The sequence below is a fragment of the Gobio gobio genome (assembly GCF_949357685.1).
Source record: "Gobio gobio genome assembly, chromosome: 25".
Lineage (NCBI taxonomy): Eukaryota > Metazoa > Chordata > Actinopteri > Cypriniformes > Gobionidae > Gobio > Gobio gobio.
Genome location: NC_137121.1, coordinates 22,797,954 through 22,814,847, shown reverse-complemented (window position 1 = coordinate 22,814,847; position 16,894 = coordinate 22,797,954). Strand labels below are relative to the sequence as shown.

Below are 16,894 nucleotides of genomic sequence, written 5' to 3'. Positions count from 1 at the left end.
TGCACTGTGGAGGAGGCCGACAAGAAAGAGAAGAAACCGTTGAATAAAGTCGTTATTTTTGTTTTGTTTTTTTTTTCACAAAAAGTATTCTCGTCGCTTCATAACATTAAGGTACCACTGTAGTCACATGGACTATTTTAACAATCTCTTTACTAGATTTCTGGGCCTTGAAATTGGCTATGACGTTGCGGCCTATAGGGAGGTCAGAAAGCTCTCGGATTTCATCGAAAATATCTTAATTTGTCTTCCGAAGTTCTTATGGGTTTGGAACGACACAAGGGTGAGTAATTAACAACAGAAATTTCATTTTTGGGTCAACTAACCCATTATATAATGTTTGTTAATGATTTATTGATGAAAGTTATTATAAAGTGTTACCTAGTTTTGATTGAGAACAGCATGACTATGCTGGTTTACTAGCTAGACCAGCACTATAACAGCTCCAACCTGCATAAACCAGCCTGGACCAACATAGAATTCAGGCTTGTTTATGCTGGATTTTTCTGGGTAGTGTAAGAAAAAATAATGAGGACGATGAAGATCTCGATGAAGTTTATTGCAGCGTAGCAGTGACAAAGTACACAAAGCACCTCGGGTTCAAAAGAGTCGGAATGAACCCTGAACAATACAGTTTCTTTCCTCTCATCATGTAAACAAGGCTTTGTTTTAATTGTAAATTAAGGACAACAATTTAAGTTATAACCTTCTGTTCCCACAATACTGACAAAATGTTGCTTGTTTGAACGTGACTTCTGTGTGAGCGACTCTTTGAGCATCTCTACAGTATTGACAATGGACCTTTCTTGCCAGCAAAATCTTGCCTTAAAGGTAAAATGTATGAATTTTTTCCTCTTGTACCCACAGTGCAGTTGTCTTTGCTGTCTCACATGCACATCTCCAGCCTCCCTCACAGATATTCAGCAGCTCAGCTTCATTTCCACTGGGGCTCCTCTAGTCTGCTGACTGGATCAGAACACACTGTTAATGGCAAGCGGTTTGCCGGAGAGGTAAAGTAAACCCCCAAAACGAGTACTTAACATTACTGTGAACACCTTTAGTGCATGAACAAACTGTTTTCAAATGCATAAGCCCCATTATTGAGGATTTAAAAGAAGTCAGGACTCAACAGTGCATGATGCAATGTTCGGTAAGGTGTCATCACTTTAGGTCAAGGAAAATGTCTGCACAATATGTGTTCCTTGAACACACCTAAATGTGTTCCCAAAGACAGGATTTATAGTCATTGTGGCTCTGTACTACAGTCCTCTGCCCTTTAAATTGGCCTATTGCCTCTCCTTCCAGCGGCCAGATGTTATATCCTGTGACCTGACCTGAAAAGACACAGTGAGAATTTGTGGCTTTCTTCTAAAATTCTCTAGCCAACCCAACAGCACGCCCAAACAATTCGACAAATGCCGTTGCAATTTGTGGATACTCCACTGCAATGGTCTGTGATTTCAGATGCAGCACTATGGCTAAGTTCAGACTGCAGGGGTATGTTCTCAAATCAGATCTTTTCAGGCGACTGTCCACACTATTAATTGCAGTTGATCTAATAATATTTGTGTGTCCAGACATAACCGACCTATCTGCATGAGATGTTTTGTTAACAACGCAGGCACACCCACGTATGTGACGAGATTTTCAAAGAGGATGCAGGTTCACGAGTTCACACTTGCATATAATTACATAGAGTAAAGGTTATGCGTATTTGGCATGCTGTTCGAGGGGAGGGCACCTGAACCCAGAGTACTCCCCCATCCCAGGTTGGGATAGGAATAGTTAGAAGTGAGGAGATGGGGTGGTGAAGGGTTAATGATCTGAACATGCTCCTCTCGAACTTTGTTAATAAAACATCATAAAAAATGGAGGTGCATCATCTTGCTCTCCAAATAAGTGGCCTGTCGAGTCGCGGTGCAGAACTCCTTCGCATGAGAAAATGGACGGATGGATGGGTAGATGGATTTACTTATGATTCCTCATTAAAGGCAGCCTTTTCTGTTGTATCCAGATGCATATAGTACACTTCAATTCTGACAAATACCCCAACATCTCAATGGCAGTGGACAAGCATGATGGACTGGCTGTGCTGGGAGTTTTCATTGAGGTGAGTCCAGACCTTAAACCAACCACTGAGACTGATGTGGTGTAGTGGTTAAGACTCGAGCTGATGACCGGAAGGTTGCTGGTTTGATTCCCGCAACTGAACAAAAGGGCCATCACCACAAGGCATTTAACTCCAGATGCTTTAGGGTAATTGCCCCTGTAATAAGCTCATTGCTTGAAAGTCGCATCAACAAATCACATTCCCTCAGCATGAGTCTATTTTCTAATCAGTCAGTGTTTTATATTGTTTAGATTGGAGATTTTAACCCTGCTTTTGACAAATTCTTCAAATACATAAATGGGATAAAGTACAGAGGTACGTTACTTTCATAGAGTTTCAAATATTTGTGATTATGATATGCACAACACAAGTATGCTAACACTCTCCTATTATTAACCTGTGATCTGACAGATCAGAAAATACAGGTCCCAGCGTTCAACATCCGTGCACTGCTACCAGCCCGTCTGGACGAGTATTACCGCTACGATGGGTCTCTGACCACACCGCCCTGCTTTCCCAGTGTGCTATGGACTGTGTTCAGGAAACCTGTCACCATTTCACGAAAACAAGTAAATTAAATCACCAATGAAATCTGACAACAACTGTCTAATAAATTTGTTTCTAAAAGCTTGAATCATGACAAAAAACTGTATTTTTCAACCTGGACAAAGCTAATGCGCACTCGCGCGTCTCAGAACACTGCCTGTTTCTATAGCAACCGTAGCTTCTAACGGCAGCTGCAGTGACGCGATTACTTTAATAATCAGCGATTGGCTCTTTCATTTAAAGGCGGGGCTTATTTAGCCATATTGGGCATTGCACTCTCTCATTCATAAGTAAACCATCTTTGTATATTTAAAGTCTTTTATAAAGTCCATGAAGGGGTGGAACAAATACCACACTGACCAACTGTCACATTCTGCTTGTACAGTGACTACGTTTACATGGACAGCAGTAATCTAATTATTGACCTTACTCTGAATAAGACAATATTCTGATTAAGGTGTTTGCATGAGTTGCTTTTAGAATATTACGTTCATGTTCCCGTTCTACATGTTACAGAACATAGTTTGATTAATGGTACGTCATTACGTCCCCATGCCACGCTACGCTGTCCGGCATCCAATCATAGCGCGACTTTCGTGGGTGTGTTCAAATCAATGGGCTCAGGCAACCCGCTGTAACTTTACCTGCGGGTGTCGCTGTTGGACAGTGTGACTTTATAAAAACGAGTGATTTTTATACTTTTTTAATTTTATATATATATATATATATATATATATATATATATATATATATATATATATATATATAGTTTTATATATATATAGTTTTATTTTTTGTAATATTATATATTGTGTCTTTCAGTTTTTTTTAAGAGACACTGCCCATCTTGCCTCCTTCTTGACAGCCTACATTTCGAATAATAGTTTTGATTAACGATGAAAATGAAGGTTTCAAAATCGTGATTGTTTGGATTGTTTTTTTCTGCCATCGAGCCACAAGCGTTCACTGAATGGCATATGGCTTGCGAGCCTAGAGGTTCTCGACCGCTGTTGTAAGCAGACAATTATGAATCTGGGATTACAGATACAAAATTATTGTATTTTACTTTTACAATGAGCAGAATTATTACAACACAAAGAAAAAAAAATATAGAGGAGGCCGTGTCCGAGTGAGCAGTCAAGCAAGACATGCAGTCACGCACCATAGCAACACGTCATGGCAACGACATTTGAGACTAAAAGATACGTAAAAGATAAACGGGAATTTGAGTGCATTGTTACTGTTTTGTACGCACGGATATATTAATTATAATTCAAATTCTGCTTTATTTGTCACAATATTATTGATGATTGTTTAGAGGGGCACTTTATATACTTTTGATACGAGCCCCCAAAGCCCTCCCCTCTGCACTTGCCTGGTGTGTGTGCCTGGTGTGTGTGTGTGTGTCCTGTCACAAAATTCGGTCAAAACTCCTACACGACGTTAATAGTTAGATTAAGGTGTGAACATGTCTACAATGCACTTAGATAATGCGACTAAAACAGGCATACTCCACATGTCTTAATTCGATTTTTGTTTAATTCGAGTATGGCTTTAACCGAATTAAGGTAATTAGAAATCACTGTTTACATGGAAGTTTCTTAATCAGAGTATGGTCTTAATCAGATTAATATCGGAGTATTGTTGTCCATGAAATAGGACACAACAAGCATAATAACAGAACAAAATAATTTAAAACAAGAGCCAGAGCAAATACTTTACTTTACAATGTATCAACATTTTTATATAGAAACAATACAGGAACGAACTGTGAAATGAGAACACTTCCGCAGATGTTCTGTATCATAGCAAGCAAAGAGTCTCAAATGCCAAAATGCTCTCAAGCGCCCACAGCAAGGCGTTTTCAGTAGAGCGCCTAACGTTTTTATCTGGCCAAAAACGCGTTGGTGGGCACATGGCCTATGTGTGGCATGGACCACTGAGGCAATGGTTTCAGCTGCCCATATTGTAGTAATGTTACTGTTGTGTCTTTACAGTTTTTGGCATTGGCCACAGCTCTGTATGCCTCTTATGCCCAAGATTCTTCTACCGTGCCACTTCACGGAAATTACCGGAAGCCACAGCTCACAGACAACAGAGTGGTACTCGTTTCTTTCAAGGACGGTAAGTACAGTTTTTTAGATCTCATTTTGAATGTGTATGATATGAGCAGGAAGCCTAATGAAGGGCTAAAGCTGAAATGCTAAAATATCTGCTGCAGTGCTTTATGTGAGCATGATGGTTTCCTATCAAAGAATTGATAGGAATATGAGCTTTCAAGATGGCTTTGTCTCTCTCTCAACATCTGCGTAAGGCCTCAGTTTATGCACTGTTACCTTTTTTCCTCGATGAAAGACCTTCGCTACTTCAGGCTCATTTGAAACAAATGCTGGGTTTTAAATTAGAGGCTTCCACTGACATAAATCTTTTCCTCTAAACTTGGTTTTAGAGTTGATGCACAACAGAGTTTGCTTCTAAATGTCAGGCATTCTGTTGCTATGAGAGAAGTTTGGGATAGCTGTCAAAACCAGAGCCTTGTGATCTTCTTTAGTCTTGCTGTTTTTCTAACATCTTTGCATGAAGGCTCAATCATCTGGTACATGTGGATTCCACGCGTACCAGATCTGGGCCGACACTATGTTGCTGTCTGGGCATTGATATCCAAGGCTACCGCTTGCTGCCTTCTTCACTGCATGGCAATGTTTCCCAAAAAGCTGACTTCCCAAGAAGAAAGGTTGGTCCTTAATCTTTCCTTCAAGCCCCCGCGCTAGAAAGGCTTTGCCCTGGCAGTCCTCCGTTGCAATGCTCTGCTTGAACACCTCTCTACATTGTGTCTGGTGCAGGACTGCATGGTATTCTTTCAGCGGCGTCCTCCTTTCAGAGGAAGCAAATCATCCAGAAGCTTCTGGTGGGCGACCTTGCGGACTTGGCTGACGACGGACTCTATCAGCTTCTGCCAAAGTTGAGTCCTCAACCGGGAGTGGATAAAAAGTGGAAGAAGACCAAGAAGCAGGCACAGTGGAGCCAGGTAAATCAGAAACAGCAGTGGTCGAATAATAAGGTGCCAAGCAACACTGGCTACTCCAATTCCATTGGGAAGAAAACGCCAACACCGTGGTATATGGGAGCATTTGATACGGATAAAGGGATGTGCTTTGTATCCCTGGAGGAAAATGTTGTTCACCATCTCGAGAGATACCATGCAAAGGGTCTGATGGTCGAAGCTCTGAGAGAGGTCGTCTTTCCTGAGTTGAACCTCAGGAGCTACTTGCACTGCCGGTCTGATCTGGACCTTCAGACCATAAAAGAACTCATACAAGGAAGATCTCGGGACGAGGCCGCCGAGCTCGAACACTCACTGACTAAAGCCATGCTGAGGCAGATAAGGAGGCAGATCAAACAACATAGAAACCTGAACATGAAAACCACCATGGGGCTTCCTCAAGCTACATTCCCGAAGGACTACAACTCAGCATTGACTTACCACGGACCTCAACGTGTTGAATGGGAAGATTAGACCAAGTTAAGGCCACAAGCCTCCCAGAGGGCCTACATTTCCGCAGTACGCTGTCACGCACAATATTTCGTCAACTCTGCTCCTAAGGCTAGCACATCATTTGACTAATATTTATTTAGTTTGATGGTACCCCTCTAACACTGTCTCGGAGACAGAGACTCTCAAACTAGTTGCTTTTGCAGTAGATGAAATGAATTGGTGAGCAAATAATGTTCATGTTATGTTATGCCGCTGATTACGAAGAAGTTTGAAGTTACTTTCCAAAGAACTGGACATTATGCTAGACAACACTTGCTAGATGGCTGTGGACAGGACCACAAAATGGACTAACTATCTAATCATTAGTCTAGACTAAAAATTGGTCTGTTTTAAGCATTAGAGAGATTTTTGTGGGAGTATATGGCTCAAACAATCTTAATTATGATATGCAATGCACAAAAAGACAGAAGACCATAATGTTGAGGGCATATTTTTACATTTTATTGGGAAAAGTTGAGCTGTATATTACAGTAATTGTATTCTGTGGTTGGAAGGATTCATGCGCAAATTAAAAGGGACAAAGGGACAAAATCAGCACTTTAAGTATTTTAACATTCTCACATTCTTGAACTCTGAGTGGTACTGTTTTTTTGGGTGTGATCTGAGACCAGAGAGAAAGCAGACAGCATAATCTTTTTTTGTACACTGACTCTTTTTGTCTGTATACATTTTTGTGTGAAATGTCTAGATCATGGATTGTAAAATAAAAGGATAACGTCAATTCAAAATGTATCACTTCTTCCGTTTGTAAAGGATAACCATGTTTTTATTCTAAATGGTGTTCAGAAGTGATATGTGAATATTATAAGGTATTAATGTGGCCATATTTGTTTATGTTTGATTTTTTTTTAATGAGTTAAAAGTCCTACATTTATCAGAATCTTATGTTTGGATCGTACATGGATATTTCACCCAAAAAATTAAATTCTGTCATCATTTACTCATGTCATTTCAAACCTATTTCTTTTCTATTTGACGTTATTTCTTCTGCTGATGATATTTAAAAAAATAATAATTAAATAAGTCCAGTGTTGTTTTGAACCCCCATTGACTTTCATTGCATGTACAAAGGAGGTCTGAATAGCTCATTTGTATGTGCAATATGTTCTCAAAACTTTCCTCATAATTCATAGTTTTCTTTTCTTTCCTCTAAGGAGACTTTACTTGGATGACCTGGGGTATGTTATTGTAACAAACAGTTTGTGCATGTGTGTGTGTGTGTGTGTGTGTGTGTGTGTGTGTGTGTGTGTGTGTGTGTGTGTTTGTGATGTCAGACACTTCCTCACCTCTGGCTAACAGACGTGACGTCTTACGATATAACACTCATATGCGAGGCGATAAGCTGGTGGCCATGTAGTGACGTGTAACTGCAGTGTTACGTCACCCGTCTTTGACCACAGCATAATTGCTGTTGACATAAGATTGAACATATGGAGAGGGCATGTTTGTGAATTTAGCATGACTTTAGGACCTTATCATTGACGTATCTATGGTTTAGTTGTAATTGTAGTGCTGTGGTGCCTGACAGATATCTTTACTTTAAACCACTGTGCCAGTGTGTATGCGTGTCTCATTTGACACTACTGGGTTTTGTCACCACGTGTAATCATAGCCACATTTGTGTATTTTTGCGTATTATGTCAGTTGTGTAACATAAGTGTGTGATGACTGCTAATCATACTGAGAACAGCTAACCAAGAAGATAATCTAGGTATATTTAAGGAGTTACAAGTTATTTTTAACTTTTGTCATGAAAATGAAGTCAACATGAAAGCAAAGTTTACCCTATATTTTCTTAATACACATTATTTTCAAGAAAATTTATAAAAATGTAATAACTTGTTTTGTCTCTGACTATTTTACTTTCCTTTTCAACATCCATTTTTCACAATCCAATCAATTCCCTATGGATAAAATCAAATCCTCCCGCTTTTTCTTGTTGAATATCTTGTTTTACTCAGAAATCCATTATTTCATGATAATAAAATGGGTTGAAAATGCCATTTCATGTTCACTTTAATGTCACTGGCTTTCATTTGATGCACAAAATATATTTCAAACCAGGTTATGATCATATTCACATGGCACTTTGTAAACTAAAATAAATACAAGGCATGCTGCAATAGACCAACAATTGAGGATAATGAAACATACTGTTAATTATGAGGTTAATTCTCCTTTCAGGTATACTAGCAACAATAATAGTGGCCTCCATGCTAGGACTGCTACTGATCATTACACTAGTTTGGTGTCTTTTCAGGAAAAGGTAAGTATTAAATTCATACCAAAACTAAACAAATTACATAAAGATGCAGTCACATTTACCTTCTGTGAATTCATTTTCCCGCACAGATATCACAGCCGGTTCAAATGTGTCACTCGAATTGTGTAATTTCATTTGTATTCTATGGGATCGGGAATCAATTCGAAACATTTCCCCACACAGATATCACAACCGGTTCAAATGTGTCACTCGAATTCGCAGCATTGACGTGAAATATAGATCCAACAGCAAAAGTATAAAGAGGTTTTTATTTCTGTCATGAAAACTCTTGAGTGTTTGGCATCGTATTGGATATGGCAATATTGATGTTTGGTCTTGGCTGAATACATCTTCTTAATGAATAGAGCATACATGAATTTTCCATTGAAGATCAATACAGGTGGTGCTGGGGAAGGTGGAGGGTTTATGAAAGTGAACTGCAACTGCTAAAAGAAAATGCTGACCATTTTCCACCAACATGGTGTGCGTGCACTTTGCTTTTAGACATACACTCACAAACTTCCCTAACTTGGGCCTAATTTGGGGGGGGGGGGGGGTGGTTGTCCCTCCACCCCTTTAAATATCTAGAGATGTGGGACTATCCCCACCCCATTAGACGTCCAGAGAGGTGGAGCTGGTCTGTGGAAACACACGTCCGGTTCATGACAGGCTCCAGTTTGCCTAGCCTAGAACATGCTCTGGTTCTAGAACACAAACCATTCTGGTGGAAAAGGGTAGATAGAGAATTATGTGATTGCAGCAGATTGAGTTTAGGATCTATAACCCTGAGCCATTTAGAGTTTCATGACAGAACTTTGTATTTGAGGAAAATATTGGCATATTGCAATAGAAAATGGTCAAATAATAGTGTGAAAATCATATGCCATGTGGCATAAAAGACCCAATTCAAGTTTGATTAAATGGAAACACTGTGTGTACCACATAGGCTTAAAGATAAATTGAATAATAATTCATTTATTTAGTACAATGTAATGTGACGGTGCTTTAAACATCCCACCATAATTAATTAACAATAATTTAGGGAACTTCAGACAGAGACCATTAAATGGATAAGCTACTTTCAAATGAGTTGATAAAAATACATTGTTTTTCCAGCTTTTATCCAACTACAGGGACAATGTGTATGTTTTAACATTGTAAATTATATGACAGCACATATACACTATATATTGCCTAAAGTATTGGGACATCCATCCAAATCATTGCATTTAGGTGTTCCAATAACTTCCATGGCCACAGGTAAGTAAAAGCAGGCATGCAGACGCTTCTACAAACATTTGTGAAAGAATGGGTTGCTCTCAGGAGCTCAGTGAATTCAAGTGTGGTACCGTGACAGGTTGACACCTGTGCAATAAGTGTGCATTCACCTGTGCATTCGTGACATTTCCTCACTACTAAATATTCTACGGTCAACTGCTATTGGTATTATAACAAAGTGGAAGCAATTGGGAACAACAGCAACTCAGCCACGAAGTGGTAGACCACGTAAAATCACAGAGCGAGGACAGTGCATGTTGAGGCACACAGTGCGCAGATGTTGCCAACTTTCTGCATAGTCAATAGCTACAGACCTCCAAACTTTGTGTGGCCTTCCGAATAGCTCAAGAACAGTGTGTAGAGAGCTTCATGAAATGGGTTTCCTTGGCCGAGCAGCTGCATTCAAGCCTTACATCACCAAGTGCAATGCAAAGCGTCGGATGCAGTGGTGTAAAGCACAGTGCCACGGGACTCTAGAGCAGTGGAGACGTGTTCTATGGAGTAACCAGTCACGCTTCTCTGTCTGGCAATCTGATGGACAAGTCTGGGTTTGGCGGTTGCCAGGAGAACGGTACTTGCCTGACTGCATTGTCCCAAGTGTAAAGTTTGGTGGAGGGGGGATTATGATGTGGGGTTGTTTTTCAGGGGTTGGGCTTGGTCCCTTAGTTCATGTGAAAGGAACTCTTAATACTTCAGCATACCAATACATTTTGGACAATTTCATGCTCCCAACTTTGTGGGAACAGTTTGGGGATGACCCCTTCCTGTTCCAATATGACTGCGCACCAGTGCACAAAGCAAGGTCCATAAAGACATGGATGAGTGAGTTTGGTGTGGAGGAACTTGACTGTCCTGCACAGAGTCCTGACCTCAACCCAATAGAACACCTTTGGGATGAATTAGAGCGGAGACTGCGAGCCAAGCCTTTTTGTCCCACATCAGTGCCTGACCTCACAAATGCGCTTGAAGAAAAATGGTCAAAAGTAAAAAATTCCCATAAACACACTCCTTGTGGAAAGCCTTCTTGAAGATTTGAAGCTGTTATAGCTGCAGGGGGGGGGGGGCAACTCCACTATGGATTAAGAATGGGATGTCATTAAAGTTCGTGTGCATGTAAAGGCAGACGTCCCAAAACTTTTGGCAATAAAGTGTATGTGCACATATGCATGTATTTCCACATTCATTTATTGGTAGTTTTCATAAGATTTGCACGAAATCCAGTAATTTTAATAGGAATCTCCCTAGTCAGGAGTTTCGTGTAAGGGCGAAAAAGTTCCCCACACAAATTGCGCTCGTGTTTAAGTTGGTCATGTGAATTTGCTGCACTGATGTGACTGCATCTTATTGCAACTTTACCAGTTTTATCGTTCCACAAATTTCCACAATAAACTGCCCATCTTCTGTTCTTTTACCTAGATCTAACACCGAAGAGCAAAAAGACAAAACCAGTGAGTACAAACTGGCTGAGAAAGAAGAAAACATCTCCAAAGTATAACCTCTCTTCGTCTGATGAAACCTGAGCAAATTGCACTTTGAAATCCACACGCAGTCGATCCATTTTTCCATAATTTGCGTTTCTGTCCTTGGCTCATGGGCCTGGTCACTAAGGAAGGTCTGGTTGCATGCAATATTTAGATCAAAAATGTTCAAGGGACTCTGACTATTTGAATACCGAGCTCTTCTTCAACCACATTCTAATCCAACAAGAGCCGAAAACCTAAGATGACACGAGAGAAGAGTAAAAATATGTCGTTTTCGTACAGTATGTAATTCACCGCATGCATATAACCCACCAGTCGACATCAAACCCGGTGCTTTGCTAAGCAGAAACCATCATACAATATTCTGCAGGGTGGCCGTCCTTTGCTGTCCACCGGCATGTGACATCTCTCTATCTAGTGCCAGGCAGACATGGTGGGAAAACACAGCTTCTGCCCGAGGCAATGAGGACGTTCTGGTTCAGCATGGATATGTGGTGGCCTGAGATGTGTAGTTATGATGTCCCCACCCTATATTTACTATTGTGCTGTTCGACCGATTAGAGTAATGAAAGGGTACGAGCAGAGCCGCGCTCTCGGTTCCCACTGAGCTTGCCACAGAACTGGCCTATTGTTCCCCAGCTTGTGTGTAGGTTGACCTTTGACCTCTCATTGCCTGAGCGATCATGAGACTAAACGCCCATGGACACCCAGTGACCCGTACAAATATAATGTACCGGAATGCTCAGACTCTTGCAACTGTGAAGCTTGATGAACGCTACATCAGGGAGACTCGTTCCTGATTTTGAACATTCGCCTTGTCATTTTCAGTGAACAATGATCTTGACTAGCTGATTAATTTGAAGCTTCATTATTTAATCCAGATACAGTACCTTTGAAAATGGCATTTTCCTTTCAAAATGCTCTCCAGCGTTTTCAAGAGCCAAAAGTCACTCATCATCTGAAAATGCTAAAATCATCTTACTGCGCAAGCATAAAACGTAATAAAAGCTCACTGAGATGAGAGAAACCGGACATAATACATTTTTTACACTAATCTTCTGGCACGATCACTTTATTCTCTAATATATCGCATTCAATCGCCATTCCATGTTTGGTCTAAAATGCAACTGCGAGTATTTTCTGTCACCTTTGCAGGAATGTAAAATGCAAATTGTACAAAGTAATATTAATTGACATTTTAGCAGCACTGTGAAAGTGAAGAGCACATAGAAGTCACGTACTGATATAAACGTATATATTTATGGGTACAATATGTGTCATATGACTAAGGCAATGTCTAATGTCGTAATAACCGTAATCACAAAATTTCAACTTGTAAAAAGCATTTACGTCTTCGTAGAGCTTGTAGTTACACAAATTAGCTGGGAATGTTCTGAGAGCTCCTACTTGTACCATGTGGGTGCTGTACCACCTGACCGCTGAGCATTGATAGTGTTGCCATAGAAACGCATAATTCGCTTTGAGTTGAATGTCACGTGTTGTCATCTCGAAATGACGGTAATTACGAAACGCCATGAATGTAGCATACATTAACCTTTCGTCCTGTGTTGTCCTGCGAATATTTCGCTTTTTAAAGACACAAATTTGAAAATGCAGTTTTTGTGTTGTAGTGGACTGTGATAACAGAGGATTCATGTGATCATTGGCGTCGGAACCATTGTATGTGGGTGGGACAAGACCCACCCATTTTTTTAAGACCAATGATATTGGACTCACTCACTTTTATTTTCTCTAATTCAGTGCATATGTCTGTTCGCTTTTCGGAGCGCCATCAGTCAAATCCATTTCACTTGAGGAATGCCCTAATAAATTAAACACCATTCTGCGTTTTAGCTACAGCCTTGACTTCCACGCTGCTGCTTCCTCAAATCCATTCCACTTGGCTCATTCAGAGTCCATATAAATTAAAGGGTTACTTCAGCGATTAGCATTAATCTTTGTATCAGTAGAAACCCGGTAGAATGTTCGAATTGTCGTACTTTCCCCCCTCATGTCCCCCTGAGACAAGAGAATTATGCATTTTATTTCTGGAAAAAATCCACAGATGACGCAAATATCGTCATTTTGCGTCATCTGAGGATTTTTTGGCCAGAGCCTAGAGACTACAGCCAGAAGAAGGAGCTAGTTCCGCATGTTTTCAACCTGCCCATAGGGGGTGGGATCTCACTCACAGAATGTAAATGCGCACGGCCGCTCGGATCGGGCATTCATAACAGAGCGGTGCAGAGCAAAGTGAGTGTTTCAACTTTTCAATGAATTCCTTTGAAAGTTAAGCTTCCATAGGCATGAACTGAAAACGCGAACTGAAAAAAAATGACTGCCGTGCTTACCTCAGCTCTGCTTAGCTCTTCGCTCTCGTGATGAATGAAATCTGACTCCTGCTCCGTCTGTGCCGTGACTTTTGTTCGGCTCACTCACACTTTATTGAAAAGACACATTTAGTTTTTAATTGTAGTGTCTCTTCTCTAACTGAACAAAATGATTTACATTTATACATTTGGCAGATGCTTTTATCCAAAGCGACTTATAGTGGCCTTATTACAGGGACAATCCCCCTGGAGCAACATGGAGTAAAGTGCCTTGCTCAAGGACACACTGGTGGTGACCGCTGGGATCGAACCAGCTCCACTTTTATTACTATGATTATCAAAATGACGGTGGGGTGGTGCTGCAGTGGGCAAGAGATGCAACCAGTAGCCGTGGTTTTGGGAGTGGCCTCGTAGGGCAGCGAAGCAAGTGCATTCTGGGAGTTGTTTTCTTTCATCCACACGAGACAAAAACACATTTTGTGTCTTTTTTCGGTCTAGAAGGCACCAAATTTTAAAATAATTTATTCTACTACATAAATGACAGTTTAAATACACATTCATCTTCCCAGCGCTGAAGTACCCCTTTAAACTCCATTCTGTTTTTTTTCACTACTCGCACTACTTGCGACACAGCAAGGTAAACAAAGCATCATAAGCCACATTTCCACCAAACATACCCGGAAGAATTTGTCCCATCATGTAGTCTTTGTTGCAGCATTGAATTGCAGTTACACTTACACTATGTTGTGTTGATATTAAAGCCAAGGTGCTACTATATGGTTCTCCTCACTGACTAGCAACATTGAAACATAGAATGATAGAAGATAATAGATGATATAAAATTTTTTGTTCAAAACAACTTACTAGACTAGACTTTTGTTGCTGTGTTCATTTTTGGGGAAACCTTGCCAGGTATGTGGTAACCGTTTTAGGCTATAAAAGCAATTGTTTAATTAAAAGGCACCAGAATACAGAAAATGGCATCTACTCCAGAACATTTTTTCTAGGGAAGGACCCACACACAATTTTTATTTTTTTTTTTGCTTCCGACGCCCATGCATGTGCTGCATATTGTACCGATATATGATGTTTATACTGGTCACTTTCACGTGTTTCTAAAATGTTATTAAATGTTATTTGTTTGTATCTCCTTTGTACAATTCCTGTAAAGGTGACAGAAAATGTACTCGTCTTCGGAAGTTTCAGTGTGGACAAGAAACTTTTGGAAAAAGCTTAAAAACGCTAGTGTGGACAGAGTGTTTTGAAACGAAAACAACAAAAACGACTAACGTGCACTTGAAACTAGCTTTCAAAAGTTTATATATTTATAAAGTGGAAATGAATGGGCAAATTTTTTGTTGAAAACGGTGTTGTGTAGAGAAAACTATGCATTTTCAAATGTATCCGGATTCATGTAGCCTGAGTCAACTCCACCGGGAAGCTGGTTTCTGGAGTTTTGAGTTCTAGCATGAGAGCTAATGACAAAATAATACGAAAAATGGTAAGTTTGCAAGAATCATATTGATTATGATCATTTGTCTTTGGAGATTTTTGAAGCTGTGAATTCTGTATGATACAAAGCAAATAAAGTCAATATTTCCATAATCATGTGGGATTTGCTTAAAAGACCAGTTTCCATGCTGTTCCAGGCTGGTTATTCTGTTTAAGCTGGTTAACCAACATGGTCTGTCTGGTGAAGTTGACTGACAGAAGAATCTTGGTGATTTTGCTAAAGTCTTATTCACTTCAGCACTGTGAATCTTGAAATAGACTCTCCTCTGATGGAACATGTAAAAAGAGGCAAAGAGAATGTGATTTTGATTTATTTCATATGGGTTAGTTGTGTGCACATATTTGTGATGAGCAGAATTTTGAATTGTAATTTTTTCTCCAGTGTATTTTTCCTCATTTGTCTTCTAAGTGTTTTGGTATTGTGAACTACTGTGTTGTGATATATTTCGTGCTGGTAATAAATTGACCCAATAAAGAACAAATTATAGTATTTTTCTCATTAGTTATATTATTTTGTTTTATATAATATAAAACAATGTAGTATAGTACTTTTATTATGCAAATTGCTGTGTGTAAAACTTCAATCTTTATATCACTACTATTATATGAAATATACTTAATTTTGACTTAAAATATTCAAAATCTACTCAGGAAAACATAATCTTAGTTTTTATCCAGGTGTTACAGGTGTTCAACTCCAAAGCATCTAATGATCCTATGTCTAATGATCAATTGATTATAGCACTAAAACCTAAATAATTTCATAATTATCTAAAGTCTAAAACAACAAGTCTGCACAAGCTGCTTCTTTGCCAGTTTACTGTCATTTAAAGTAGCAAAAAACCCACTAAAAACTAAATTCAGTATCTCTGCCACATATTGGGGTAGAACATATTTCTCTTTTAATCAAAAATATCACAAATTAACAACAACAATAAAAATGTAGACATGGGCTAATAATAACAAATGAGCTCAGGTGTCGGATACTCGCCTCCCTTAGTTATAGAGAATACATATTATTAATTAGCCTGTTTTTAATATTACTTATACATACATTATTTATTATTTTTACTAATATAATAGTTAATATATTTAACAGATATTACATTTTGCATAATTTGAAAACCAAAATACAAATAAAACAATGAAAACATTTGGACAAACAAAAGTATTTGTTTCATTCACACATCACGTCTCCTTCATCTCAAGCTCTTTACTGACAGTGTCTCCTTAGGAAACAGATAGATAGACAGACAGACAGACAGACAGACAGACAGACAGACAGACAGACAGACAGACAGACAGACAGACAGACAGACAGATAGATAGATAGATAGATAGATAGATAGATAGATAGATAGATAGATAGATAGATAGATAGATAGATAGATAGATAGATAGATAGATAGATAGATAGATAGATAGATAGATAGATAGATAGATAGATAGATAGATAGATAGACAAATGGATGGAACATATGCCTACTAGCATAGCAGATACATGATTTGCCTGATAGCTTAGTTATTAATATTATTAAATAATTATGTAAAAGTTTATCAAGTGATAACATTCGAAATTACGTTCAACTTGTTTTATTATGCACAATATAGTAAGCTATACATTATTTTAAATCAATATCGTTCGTATGAACTGATAGTTAACCCCCTCGAGTCGGTTTTAATCACTCATCAAATACTTGAATGACAGACCCACTCCCTAAAATCACCCTCCTCCCGATTTGTCATGACAGCGGCCATGCTTATGGAAACACATGGTACAATGGCGTCCTCTAGTGTTCATTACGGCATTTACAGCTGATT

At 39.2% G+C, this 16,894-nt stretch overlaps 1 protein-coding gene across 1 annotated transcript; it reads left to right on the top strand.

Moving 5' to 3' along the window:
- Positions 1 to 870: 870 nt before the first annotated feature.
- On the top strand, positions 871 to 15,562 carry ca12 (carbonic anhydrase XII). The gene is made up of 8 exons (XM_079809074.1): positions 871 to 1,007; positions 2,012 to 2,107; positions 2,359 to 2,422; positions 2,519 to 2,676; positions 4,651 to 4,777; positions 7,364 to 7,387; positions 8,394 to 8,475; positions 11,167 to 15,562. Exons 1-8 carry the CDS (start codon positions 888 to 890, stop codon positions 11,243 to 11,245), a joined length of 750 nt encoding a protein of 249 aa, XP_079665200.1. The 5' UTR covers positions 871 to 887; the 3' UTR covers positions 11,246 to 15,562.
- The last annotated feature ends 1,332 nt before the right edge of the window (positions 15,563 to 16,894 follow it).

Coding starts and splice junctions, on each gene's coding strand:
- ca12 (XM_079809074.1), top strand. CDS start 888: ATGCACATCTCCAGCCTCCCTCACAGATATTCAGCAGCTCAGCTTCAT. Junction 2,108..2,358: donor TGCTGGGAGTTTTCATTGAG/GTGAGTCCAGAC, acceptor TATATTGTTTAG/ATTGGAGATTTTAACCCTGC. Junction 4,778..7,363: donor ACTCGTTTCTTTCAAGGACG/GTAAGTACAGTT, acceptor CTTTCCTCTAAG/GAGACTTTACTTGGATGACC.